The 14,432-nt window shown below is 45.0% G+C and overlaps 1 protein-coding gene across 1 annotated transcript in view; it reads right to left on the reverse strand.

Moving 5' to 3' along the window:
* Positions 1 to 14,432, reverse strand: part of CTNNA3 (catenin alpha 3) — a 1,539,787-nt gene that overhangs the window by 319,332 nt on the left and 1,206,023 nt on the right. The window contains 1 exon segment of the mRNA XM_025205567.1: positions 6,656 to 6,807. Within this exon segment, the coding sequence (XP_025061352.1) occupies positions 6,656 to 6,807 (152 nt within the window).

The following is a 14,432-nucleotide window of genomic DNA, read 5'->3' on the forward strand; positions in this document are numbered from 1 at the left end:
CTCCTCCTGCTTATTCCCCAAGCTCCTGGCATTAGTGTACAGGCAGGCAAGTGCCCCCTGGGGGGCTCCTTCCTTGCCCACAGATTTTACCAGGGCTGGGGCAGGGGTGGGTTCCCTGAAGCACCGTGATCCGCTGGCTTTGCAAGGATTGCTCAGTAGAGATGGATCTCAGACTAACATCCAGGATTAAGGACAACAAAAAGTCCTTTTTGAAGTACATTGGGAGCAAGAAGAGGGCACCAGGCAATGTAGGGCCCCTGCAACATGCAAACGGTAATTTTGTGGCAACGCCAGACACCAAAGCTGATATTTTTAAGTTTCTTTGCCTCTGTTTTCTTGAACAGAGACCAGAATATCCCACCTACCAGAGGTAGGGATAATTTTGGGAATAGTTCTGTCAGGCCTTCTGTCAGCACAAATGTAGTTAGGGATCACCTGAAAGGGCTAGATATTTTTAAATCTGCAGGTCCCTACACACCTAAGGGTGTTGAGGGAGCGGGCAGGGGTCATCGCGGAGCCTTTGGCCTGGCTGCATCAGCATTCGTGGTCATCTGGCCAGGTGCTGAGGGATTGGAACCTGGCTAATGTGGTCCCAATTTTCAAGAAGGGGAGGAAGGAGGACCCAAGTAACTATAGGCCTGTAAGCCTCACCTCGGTGCTCGGGAAGATCTTGGAGAGAATCAACAAGGAGCATATCTGTGGGGGGCAGCAGGGGAGATCATGCTCAGGGGAAATCAGCATGGGTTCATCAAAGGCAGGTCCTGCCTGACCAACCTGATTGCCTTTTATGATCAAGTAACAAAACCCTGGGATGATGGTGTCACCATGGATGTAGTCTTTCTGGACTTTAAGAAGGCCTTTGACACTGTCTCTCACCCCATCCTCATCAATAAATTAAGTGACTGCAGCATTAATGCCTGCACAGTTTGAAGGGTAAAAAATTGGCTGATGGGGTGCACCCAGAGAGTAGTGGTGGATGGGTTCATAGATTCATAGATTCTAGGGTCAGAAGGTACCTCAATAGATCATCGAGTCTGACCCCCTGCATAGGCAGGAAAGAATGCTGGGTCTAGATGACCCCAGCTAGATGCATATCCAACTTCCTCTTGAAGACCCCCAGGGTAGGGGAGAGCACCACCTCCCTTGGGAGCCCATTCCAGACCTTGGCCACTCTAACTGTGAAGAAGTTCTTAATAATGTCTTGGTGAGAGGGAAGCAGGACAAGCCCTATGAGGAGACACTGAGGGACCTGACCCTGCCTCAGCAAGAGGAGGCTGAGGGGGGACCTGGTGGCTGTCTACCAACTCATCAGGGGAGATCAACAGCAAATAGGTAGAGCCCTTTTCTACCCAGCACCACCTGGGCTGACAAGGAACAAAGGTAATAAGCTGATGGAGAATAAGTTTAGGTTAGAGATCAGAAGGCCATATTTTACAGTTAGGGTGGCCAAAATCTGGAAACAACTTCCCAGGGAAGTGGTCCTCACCCCTATCTTGGGCAAATTCAAGAGGAAGTTGGACGATCACCTGTCTGGGGTCTTGTGAACCCAGCATTCATTCCTGCCTGTGGCAGGGGGTCAGGCAAGATGATCTGTTCAGGTCGCTTCTGACCCTAGCTACTATGAAACCCCCTTTTGTGCAGGACTATGGGGCAGGCTGCAGGTGAGGTTTTCCTGGGAGTGGGAGGGAAGAGACCCACCAGCCACTGGGGTGGCTCTGGCATCTGCTTCGGGGTCCTGGGAAAGGGGACCTCCTCCCTCAGAACTCACTAGGGTGATCCCCAGGGCCTCTGTATCCCCTAAATAAGAGGGAGGAGGCTCTGCTGCCAGGTCTCCTTGGTGCAGGCCTCAGCCTTGGTGGCCATGGTTTCAGGGGCTAGGCCTTGGTCAGCAGAATGAAGGGCTTCCCCCATGGGTTCCTGTTCAGGACTATCTAGAAGCCTCTATACCTTCTCTGTGTGGATCACCCATTTGATCTTTCCTGGGGGTGGGGTGTCAGGCACAGCTGGGGAGGCCCCTGGAGGCTGGGCCACTCCTTCCCTCCATGTGATGGTCTTGGGAGTGGGAGAGGAGTCCTCCACATCAGAGGGCACCAGCTGTGCCCAGGCCTTCCTCTTGCCTTTATGCCTAGATGGGACCTGCACCCACTCAGCCATGGGGTGGTCCTCAGCTGGACAGGCTCCAGCAAGAGACGGTGAGGTTTGGTGGGGTGGGGCAGCCATGACAAGGGTATGATTAGGGGCAGGGGGGCCCTGTTCCCTCTCTCCCCCTGGTTGCTGGTGACCTCCCTGGGATTCCATTAGACTTAGTTGGGGGGTAGGGTCCCTTTAGCTCACAGGTGGGCTTGTAGTTGTGGCTGAGGTGCCAGGGGGGTCTGATGGAGTGTTGGGTACCGGTGCTGGGGGCACCCTTTTTTCCAGTGGGACCCACAAATGCCCTCCCCACCTGGCCCATGGGGCACTCATGATGCAAGTGTCCCGGGGAACAGCACTGGAAGCACTGCTTAAGTATGGTTTCTTACATGGCCATTTGCATTCATCACCCATTGGATTCTTGGGGGAGCCCACACTATACCCAACCAAAGATATATTTGCTTATCAAGACAGAAGTCTTTCCAGATCTAATTAAGGCCAGAAGAATCCTTCATGCTTTTAGATATGAATATTACTAATCCACAATCCTGAAGATACTGTTCCCACCTAATTTCCCCACTTAAGAAATTTCTTCTCTCCCCCTTCCTCCCCCACCCTCCACCCCACCCCCTAATAGTCTGAACAGCTAGGTGGTTTTCTTAGAGTCCCTTCTTTTAAAGTGTAAATTCTGCATGGTTCAGAAGACCTGCCTATTTAACATACCTATGCCAGATAGTGATTTGCAGTGATTGCCTTTCTTCAGCTATTTAGGATTTGAAACTTTCCCAGCATGAAAGCTATTATGTATTTCTGGTCTCAGAGCTGTCCCTAGGAGTATGTGGGGCCCAGGGCATATCAGCCTGTGCAGGGCCTGTGGGGCGGGGGCAGGGGGAGTGCTGAGTGGGAGAGCAGGTGGCTCTTGGCAGCAACAGTGCATGGCAGCCATGGCAGAGCCTGTATGGCACTGACCATGGGGCCACCCAAAGCACAGGGCCCAAGGCAGTCACCCCTATTGGCCCCCTCCTAGGGATGGCCCTGCCTGGACCTATTATAACTTATAAAATACATGTATATAAAATTGCACAATTTAGATAAACACTAAGACAATAAGGTGAAGGCAGTTTGACGCTCCCTATCTGTTGAGGCAACACATGCCATATAAATAAAACAAACTCCAAAAAACATGCCCAACACTCCATGGCCAGTCTGTATTATAGTGGGGTGTGTAACACCTATCTTTATTCTTGAACGAGCAAGTTCAGTATTTGTGCAGATAAAGCATTAATGATATCTTACGGATCTCTCATTTGAGACTGTTCACTGCCATTTCTGTCACTCTTTAATTACCTTGTTTCTTACATATATTTATTCAGATACCACATGCAGCTTTCCCCCCAAACTCAGCCCTCCAAATTTGGGTGCACCTTAAGCTGGTGCGGTGATTTTGCTTTGCTAGAATAGAAGCAGGGTGAACTAGAACAAGGAGATATCTGGTTCACAGCTGCTAAGATGGCTACTGCTTCTCCCTGGAACTGCAAACTCTAGGGGCAAAATCCAGTGCTAACCCTCTCACAGCCACTACTGAGGCAGTGGTTTTTGGTTGAAAAAACCCAGAGACAGGTGATGGTGAGTGAACTGATGCATACAGGGTGTGTCTACACATCACCGTACGGTGATGTTGCTACAGTGGCATGTTCTAGTACTTCCCTTTGGAAGTACTAAAGCACAGTACCGTATGGGTGGTTACTGCACTGTGCATGCGGCACCTGGTTAGTTTCACTGCTATGTCACTGTACTGGCCCAATATACCAGGGGAGTGTGTCAGTCACTATGGTGATGCAGTTGGTGAGCACATGTAGACCCATGTAATCGCTATGTTACCATAGCGTGCCATATGGTGACATAGGGTGATGTGTAGACATGCCCGCAGTGTCTTGATGAGGCTTGTGTTGTGGAAACAGCACTTTTTTATTTACAATAATTTATATAAAACAATTTAAGGTAAAGGAATAAAGATCTTACTACTACCCTTGCAAAAGTCTGAGGCCTAGCTTTGTTGCTGTCCTGTCACACCTGGAAGTTCCCTGATTCCTCAACCGGACTGTCTCCTGCGATGCCATACCTCCTGGACACTCTCTTTTCCCAGGACTTACCCTAACTCACATAATCCATAATGACTCTGGGGGGGAAAAAATTCACATTCTGACTTCTAAAAACCAATTATGTTTTATTGGGTGGGAGGTGGCATGCAAAAAAATGTGGTAACACAGTAATTAACATAGTAAAACAAGAGATGGTGACAGATACATTCAGTGTGGTCTCTTTCTTTTTTGATCTATCTTGAGAAGGAGGACATTACTAGTGTATGATTTTCAGATTTAGAGCCCTGTTATGATGAATGATGAGCAAAATTTCAGGAAGATACAGTTACTTCCTCAATGTCTGACTTTAGATCAATGTGAAACGAATAACAAAGAGTAAGGGATGTGGTTACATATACTAAGCCTAATACTTGGCAGGTTTATTGTTTCTGTTTTTTGGGGTTTGGGTTTTGTTTTTTTTTAAAGATAAAAAGTTTGGGAAAGGAGTTTTATCCCTGCCTGAGCTAGTGTTAGGTGTACAAAGTCTCTTTGATATCACAGCAGAAATAGATCTGGCAGAGATTTGATCCAGCAATTCATTTGGCAATGCAGTGCACATTAAGGTTGTTTTTTTTCCAGATCTATCAATGAGTTCCTAAAGTTGGCTAAGGAATGCTTTAATGTCCTCACTGGGGCTGCTTTGGTTACTACATATTTCTGTATAACTGTCATATTTACTAAGCTTCTGATCAGCAGATTGAAATAAACCTGGCATTAACTGAACCATTTTTCATTGGGAATGCAAATGCATCTTTACTCAAAATAAGTGTCATCGTTTTCTCAGCTCTCTTTGTTTGCTAACATCCAGCAGTAAGTGTCCCTTGGCAATAGTGAAGTGGCTGCTGTTATTCCAGTGAACCTAAAAAAAAAGCCTATTGTGTCTATCTTCACATGAGAGAGCTCATGCAGTACAAAAGTACAGGTTCCTTATTTGAAAATATAACCTTTTCTTGATCTCTGGATCTTTTTTTCAGAAATTTGATGTTACTTGATTATTGCTGAATACTATATTGGTGAAATGTTCTCTAATATATTTCTAGTGGAGTCTTTTTTAAAGACAAGCTATACACTTTACACTATAATTAAGGGTTCCATATACATTTCCAGTAAATCTCATCTTGTTCAGTTCAGAAGATTGAAGAATGTTCTTTTGTTGGCCCCCATAGTCTCAGGCTGAGCCACCAAGAACATCTTTTCACTTCAACAACTTGCTTTCTATCCTCTTGTCCAATTGGCAAAACAGAAGACAGAGATGAGTCTTTAAGCACAGCTCCTAATGCTGACTATATAGATGCTAAATATTGTTTACGATAGTTAAAACTTGCTTGCAACAGATAAAATACAGTGTATAGGAGGGGTGAAGGCATAATAAACCATATAATAGTAATCCAAGGCTTCCACCCTTATTATAGGTAAGAGTTGTATTTCTGAATTCACAGCAATAAGAGCCCAGTTCTTCAAGACGCAAAGCACCTGAATTCCCACTGAAGCCAATTAAGTTATTTGCTACCAGTATTTTGAAAGGGACTCACACTTTCCACCTTAACCTGTAAGAAGCCCTGCAGGGGGGGTGCAAGAGCCATGGGGATGGTGGGAGGAAAAAAACCAGAGAATAATCTAATCATTTCTTTTCCTGCTTTCTTCTCAACTACACAGAGAAAATAGATGGCAACATTCCTTGAAAAGTGGGATTAGCCTATTCTATTAATAGTACAGTATAGTCATTGGCTCATGTCAGTTTAAGTGGGATTTGTGCTATTTTGGAGAAACCCTGAAAAATCAGGCAAAATTCATTTCATTCCAAACGTGAAGATTTGCTTTTCTGAAATATTTTTATGAGCCCTAGGAATAAACTGTCTTTGGCAAGAATCATTTCTCACCATCCACAAAAGGACTGACTCCTTTAGATGAAAGAAAATCAACCTAATGTTCTTTTTGATTTGGTGGCAGCAGAATTTTTAAAAGAGATTACCATGGCCAAGTGAGAGGACCTCCCCCTGCCCTGCCGCAGCCCCCCATTGCCACATCACTAAACAAGTGAAGAAGTGAAGGGTAAAGGGACAAAAGATACTTCAAAATAGAGATATTTGGATTTGTAGCTCTAACTTACATGGGGGGGGGGGAGGGTTCTGAGCCAAGGTATTTGACATTCTTATGTTTATATGGAAATATTTTTAAAATGCAAACAGATTTTCCTGAGAGGTATTCTTATCTGGTACCTGTTCCATATACATAGTATGATTGTGGCCTTCATGAGTTAATGTTTAAATAAATCAAATACAAACACCAGCATTGTGAGTAACAATTTAAATCAGTCTGAACTTTATGACATTTGCTAATTAACCTTATCATTGGATGTTATATATACAAATAAAAAAACTTACCCGAATCATCATTACTGAACATCTAATGTCATGAATGGTATCATAGACCTTCTCTGAAATGTCGACAAACTCATTCTCATCAAACAGGTACACTGTGTTCCTACTTAGGCCTTCCAATACAATATTGACTTGAGTAATAAATTCTGGAATCACTATTAAAAAAAAACAACACTAAGAATGAAAAACATTGTGAGAGATAATTCATTATATATGTCTGTCAATTTTATACATTGAGAATAAAAATATATTAAAATGAGAAAAAAAAATGCAAAAAAAAAAAAAGGACCATTAGTGAAAACATCTTTGTCATTTATTGCCTTAGTATTTGGTGTGGGGACAGAGAGGAGAGAGCAAATGAATGGTGGAAAAGGAAATGGGGCAAATCAAAATATTGATTCCCATACAAAATTGTATTTGACTTCAATACCAGTTTTTCTCATAGAACATAGGATATAATTAGCTGAAAATTAGAACTTCCATCCCACAGGAGATCCTGTTATTTCAATATTTATTTCATCCTGAATCCAGATAAAAATTGAAATACTGACATTTTTCACCAACATTTGTCGCTCATATTCTGCATGTAAATTTTCCAAGTATTTCATTTTAGAAATATCAAAATGATCCATCTTGATTTATTAAATTAAACATAATAATTTCATTGCAAGCCAATTTGATATTAAACTATTTGCCTGAGTTGCTACAGTGCTTGTGGCACCAGTACTCATCTTTTTCCTTTAAGTTTGGGCTTCCACACTAAATTATATCACCAATGATGTACCACAACAGTTCAATCAGAAAGGGGAATATGGTGCACCATGGAAGACATTAGTCCACAGCCCAACCAGATAACAATGTGGTTGACTGAGGCACCCAAACATCCAGTCCCATGAAGAACCACAACAACTTAGGCAGAAACAGATACATATCAAATTCACCTGAAATAAATATTTTGGTTCACTTCAGCAAACCACAATATTTCTTTAGTCTCCCAGTCTCAAAATGAAACACTTTCCCAAAGGAATAAAAATAAAATAAATAAAATCAGCACAACTGAAATTTCCCCACAGAAAAAAGAATGACCTTAAAAGTTGTCATCCTTCTTTACTCTGACACACACGTGTCAAAATCAGTGGAAATCCAAACTTTATCTGCATAGCTGAGTGTATAACTCATATGACCAGAGAGCAACACTACTGACGTTTTAACTACTAAATAATCCAAGACCAAATTCTTAAGTATATAATCATTTTTTATTGAAACAAAATTCCCAATTAAGTTAATTGGAATTTTACTTTACATGCCATGGAAAAAAGATACTATAAAGTACTCTACCTCACTAAGGATATCAAGATCTGATTCTCAACTCATTCTCCACAGATGCTTGAATTATATGTTAATAGCTAAAAGAGAGATTTTCAAACCAGCCCCTGAATTAGAGCAATGTTGCTATTTGAGAACAAAACTGTGTTCCCACTGAAGTTTTTTTATGGGCTGATTTTCAGAAGCAGCAAAAACAGATGTCAAAGTCAGTGACAGAGCTCTGTTACCTTTGAAAATCAGGTCCTATATCCACAAACATGTAGGAGGGGATTCTATTTTTTTTTTAAGTAAGGATGCTCAAAACATTTCTTCCCCCTCTCCCCGATCCTAACTGAATTATTTTTAATCTTCTGAAAGATTCAGTGAAAAGCAAAGATTTCTTAGAAGAAGAAGTTTTTCTTGATGTCTAGCCTAAATCTCCCCTCTGTCAGTTGCTGCTTGTTACCCCAAGAGGTGCCCTGGTGAACAGAGCATCTCCGGTTCCTTGCTGCACCTCGCTAATGAATTTGTAGGTGGCCACAGGATCACCTCTCAGCCTTCTCATGTGGAGGCTGAAGAGGGCCAGGTCCCTTAGTCTCTCCTTATAGGGCTTGGCCTATAAAACCCTTAACCATATGAGTGGCTCTCCTTTGGACCCTCTCAAGGTTATCCACATTCTTCTTCAAGTACGGCACCCAGAACTGGACACAATACTCCAACTGCAGTCTGACCAATGCCACATAGAGGGGAAGTATCACCTCCTTGGTTCTATTTGCCATGCATCTGCTGATGCATGATAAAGTGCGGTTAGCTTTGCTGATGCTTTCATCACACTGACGACTCAGGCTCATCTTGGAGTCCACTAAGACTCCGAGATCCCTTTCCATTTCTGTGCTGCTGAGAGGGTCATTCCCCAGCTAGTATGTGTTCTGGATATTTTTACACCCTCGGTGCAGCATTCTGCATTTGTCCTTGTTGTACTGCATCTTATTGTGTTCTGCCCACTTATGCAAGCTGTCCAGGTCTGCCTGCAGTCATTCCCTACCCTGTGGAGTGTTCACTTCCCCCCACAATTTAGTATCATGCATAAACTTGGACAGAGTACACTTCACACCCACATCCAAGTCACTGATGAAGATATCAAAGAGTATAGGTCCAAGGATGAGCCCTGCAGGACCCCACTACCCACATCCTTGCAAGTCAATACTGGCCTGTCTACTACCACTCTCTGAGTGCAACCCCCAAGCCAATTTGCCACTGTGATAAAAGGTGCCTTAAGTGGGGGTTCCCCGAGTGGTGCACTATCCATCCAGTGTGGGGCCCCTCCCCTCAACTCGTCTTCCACGACTTGGTGTTATTAGATAAAGGGAAATATCCCAGGGGAGCTGGGGTGGCAGGAGGACCCCCAGGCCAAAAGAGAGCTCCACTTACCTCTCACAGAGCCCAGAGAGCCGGAGGAGAGGCGCGCAGCAAAACCACCAGTGAGGGTTATTAGCCGCGCGTATATCCAGCTGCGGCCGAGCAGCGTGGGCGGGAGACGCCGCCCGGGAAAGATAAAAAGCGGCCCCGACGATGCGGCGGGGGGGGGGGTGCGGGGGGGGGGGTGGGGGGGGGGGCAAGTGGAGGCTTGAGGGGAGAGCCCTCACACGGAGGGGATCAGCCGCCGCGCCCGGCAGCGTGGGAAGCCGGGGGCGGAGCCAAGAGAGGCTGACAGCAGTGCCAGCAGGGAAGCCAGCTGTAACGCCGATAGCAGAGCCGGCAGGGAAGCTGGCTGTAACACCGGCAGCGGAGCCAGCTGGAAAGTCGGCAGCAACGTCAGCTGCAGAGGCTGGAATTGATATGCATATTGATCAGCCAGGAAAATGGCAAAACTGGGTGTTTACCTGAGGAGAAGTACTAAGTTCAAACAATGGCTTGTTAGATCTCAAATGCAGATATAGCCGTTTACCCAGATAATGACTAGAGTGCTTTTCAAAAGGAAGCTTTATGCTGAGGGGGTCTCTCTCCCCCTTAGAACAAAAAAATTAGACAAGGGAAATCTAATTGAAGGTTTATAATTACACTATCTTCCTTAAATACAAGTTTGAATTAGGAAGGATGCCTAATTTGTCAGACACATTCATATCTAGAAATATTATACATGATCCAAGAACTGAACAGAGAAATAAAAATGGAGAGATATTGTTAAGATTTTTAAAAGATGCCTTTCAAGGACAAACTACATCTGAAAAAACTCTTATGCCTTGGGGAAAATTCCTGTGTGCCAATCCTGAAACCCCAGAAACTGGCACAAAAAGCAAGTGTTCTCACTTTTATATAAAAAATCATAGGGGTAAGTGTCACAAGCCAATGGGGCCAAAGGGAGAGGGACAGCTAAAAGGTAAAGAAACATCAACACTGAGGTAACATACATTCAGCATCATAATTTCTCCCTCAAACCTCTGGAGGTGTCCCCCAAAAAGTCTTTAGTCCCTAGAGCGCTCAAACAGCAGCCTGCAGCTGCTCCCACATCCAAGTCCAGTCTACAGTCCTGACTGACTGAGCCAATGAGATCTCCAGCTCCATCGTGCACTCCTCTGTGTAGGGCTGACGACATTTCATGTGCACACTGCTCTCTCTCCCTTTACTCCAGCCTCAAACTTCTTCCTTTTTCCCTTGCCCCTCAGTCCCTGGGGGTTTCTGGGAGTTACAGTCCAAATTAAGAGTTAGCACAGCTCTGCAGGCTGACCCCTAGTTCCACCTGCTGTTACACACATTATAATCACATTACACCTCATTCCCAGTTGTAATAGCTGGTAAGTCTGGAAAAAAACAGTGGAAGAAGCTAGGAACTGCATAGCTCCTTCCAGAGATGGCATTCCTTTATATTTCATTTCTTGTGCATAACTTCTGGTTTGGAGGTATGACAAACCACTGGGATGCTGCTGGGGTCTGGCTCCAACCTCTCTGTCAGACCAGGGTTTTGTCCAGCAGAGGAGATTATGGAACAAGGGCCAATGAAGCACCCAGGAACAGGCAGATGGAGTGTAGAGGAGTGGACCTGGAGCTTCCAGGATGACAACACCCATGGGCACAAAGATGACCATTGAGGCCTTGACAGCCCCTGCAGTGGCATAAGGGTGGGTTTAGGGGAGGTTCATGAGTAGTATATAGGCTCACCGCCCTTCAATGCAAATGTGACAGGTGGGTGGGGCTCCCTTTGCCCACCCCCTTTCCCCTTATATGCTGTGTGATGTCACAAGCCCCACCCCAATCCCAGTCATGTGGTGCGTGGCATCACCAACCCCACCCCTACCCCAGTCATATGGTGTGTGACATCACAAACCCCACCCCCACCCATCACATGGTGTGTGACATGAGCAACTCCACTCCCACCCCCAGTCACATGGTGTGTGACATCTGTAACCCCACCCCTGCCATCCAGTCACATGGTGTGTGACACCACCACCACATGGTCCATGACATCAGAAGGACAGCCCATACAGCTCCTCCAAAGTTCACCCCTCATGCTGCAAGAACTGCCCTACACCACATGGTACAGTTATGACCTATCAGGCCCCAGATTGCTCTAGCCCCTGGGGCACAGGCATGGCCTATGCATAGCAGTGGGGGATGACCCCTCCAACAACCCACCTCACCACCCCTGACCAATTGGCAGGGGTTTCAGAAGCCTCGGACCTCCCCAAGAATGATGCTGAATCAACTGGAGTGAGTAGAGGGGTGGGGCTTAGGCTGCACGACCACCAGGTCTATCTGCTTTCCCAAACAAGCCATCTGTTTGTCTAAGACCGTGCTAAGGCAAGCAGCGGCAGACATGGAGGAGATTCAGGAGTGTGAGATGGATGCCAGGTCTACCAAAACAACAGCAGGGACCATGAGAGAACTTGAGTAGTCCATATCACACCTGCCTATGGAGAGTGTGGACAACTCTTGTCTCAAGGGACTCTGCTGAGGTAAATAATTTAGATGATTTTTGTGGAGTCTTTTCCTGTAACTGTCTGGGCCTGTGTTAATAACAATGTTTTTGCAGGTAGATGACACCTTCATAGAGAGCTTTCAAAACCTGTACATTGGCACCCCAACAAAAGTAAGGTCTTTTGCATGAACTGTTTTTATTCATGTCCAAAAGAGAGCAGTTCAAGGCCAAAGACTGATGCAACATTTTGTCCAAAAACAATGACTGCTAACCCAGGCTATGAGTCCATGGAGGTCACAGAGCAGGGCTAAGAGCCCATGGAGGTCACCAAGGAGGGGTGTACTGGGGGACTATTTTCAAATAAAAAAGTATCCCAACCCTGTTCAGAAGAAGGTTTTTTGCATGACCTGGGTTTGAACTGTTCAAGCTGAGGCTGAAGACCACTGTTAATGTTGAATTTCTTACCTGCTTAATAAATCTTGTTTTACCATGGTTTAAATGTGTCCTCAAGTGTTTGAATGCACTACACAAGTGTTAGCGTGGGGTGGGATGGGGCAAAGTGGTTACCAGACATAGCTACACAGGAGGCTTTGTTAAAGGAAGTTTATTACTCTCCTAGTGAAGCTGGGAGTTTTGGTGGGGTGAACATGCTGAACAGAAGCAGGGTGGCTGCCTGGCTTTCAGATCAGGACACTTACACCCTACACAAACCAGTGAGAAGACATTTTAAAAGAAACAAGAATGTTCTTTCAGATATAGATGCGCAATGGCAGGCAGATTTGGTGGATATGCAGCCGTTTTCCAAGGACAATCATGGGGTTAAGTTCATCTTAACAGTGATAGACATATTAAGAAAGTGTGCCTGAGCCATGGGTCTAAAAGACAAGTCAGGCAGTGAAATAGCTCGGGCCTTTAAAACCATTTTTACACAGGGCTGCGTACCTCAAAAATTACTGATCGTGGGAAAGAATTTTAAATAAGTCTTTAAGCAAACCATTAATACAGTATAATATTCACCATTTTGTGGTGAATAGTGAAGTGAAAGTGGCGGTGGTAGAGAGGTTTAACAGAACATTAAAATCAAAGATGTGAAGGTATTTTACAACCTGCAACACCTTTCACTACATTTATGTTACCAGAGTTTATAAAAAGCTACAACCACAGTTTTCACAGAACTATCCTCACCAGGCCTGTTGACATGAACTTCTCAAACTCTCCACGGGTGTGGAAAACCGTGTACGGGGACTATTTCAAAATAAAACCAGCAGCACCTGTGTTCAGAAAAGGAGACCACGTGGAGGTGTCTAGGACCAAAGGGAGGCTTGAAAAAGGTTATGAACAAACATTCACCGATGAGATTTTCATAGTGGATGAAGCCCTTAGGTGTGTGCAGATGCCTGTATACCACCTAAAAGATTACAAAGATGAACCTATTGAGGGTTCTTTTTAACTTGAAGAACTACAAAAGGTGAACCCCAAACTGAAAAGAGTTTACAGGGTTGAAAAAGTTCTAGCAACAAAAGGAAAGGGAAGAAAGAAGTGGTTGTTGATGAAATGGTTGGGGTGGCCAGCTCAATTTAACAGCTTGGTGGAAGCCTCCCAAGTTTGTAACATATAAGGGTACCTCAGTGAGAAGGCTGTGTGATGGAGGTTTTTACATCACTTTGCCCAGCAATGCTTGTGACAGGATTTTTCCACAGAACACCAGCTTCAACTTTACCATACAGCTGGTTAAACCTCTGGACCTCCTGGGGAACTGGGAGATAGGGTTAGCAGAAATACAGTATCCACACAGCTGGAAAAACATCAACAAAGACACCCCTCTTAAAATAGTTTCTGGTACTAAAAGATGGGAGTACCTCCTGCATCGAGGGTATTATACAACCATCAGAGAGTTGCTGGATCTTATGAATGATACAATTACCATCCACCCGAATTAGTTATGTACTATGATCAAGTGATTGGAAAAGTGAGACTTAAAACCAAAAATAACTCTTATGCTTTTTATAACCATGGTGAGCCAGCCTATATTTTGGAAATGCTACCTGGGTTCTCTGTTAAAAAAAAAACCTTTCCAGCTGATATTACCAGTGGGTTTAATTCACTGTATGTCTACATGGACATTGTGAAATATCACCTTGTCGCGGACTTTTTGGTTCCTTTTACTATGCTGCATCCTTGTCCGTGGGAGCAACAATGAATTTGTAACCATCACATATGACAAGCCGCATTATGTCCCCATTAGTCAGCACTACATCGACACAATCAGCATTGAAATAAAGATGGATCAGAACAAATCCCGGATATCAGGGGATGCCCATGATGTATGAGGCTGGTGTGGGAGGCATTGTGTGGTCAGTTAGGCTCGGAAGCGGCGAGAGACGCGCGGGTGAAAGCTCGCTCCACCCCCGCTCCCCTGAAGCTCCCCTGAGCCCCCCCAGAAGCCCCCCAAACCCCTCCAGCAGCCGCGGACCCCCCACCGACCCCCAGTACAGCCAGGGTAAGCGGGGCCCATGGAGAGAGGGGGCTAACCCCTTAGTGTGTGTGTGGGAGGAGGCG

The sequence above is a fragment of the Alligator sinensis genome, unplaced genomic scaffold (assembly GCF_000455745.1).
Source record: "Alligator sinensis unplaced genomic scaffold, ASM45574v1 scaffold325_1, whole genome shotgun sequence".
Lineage (NCBI taxonomy): Eukaryota > Metazoa > Chordata > Crocodylia > Alligatoridae > Alligator > Alligator sinensis.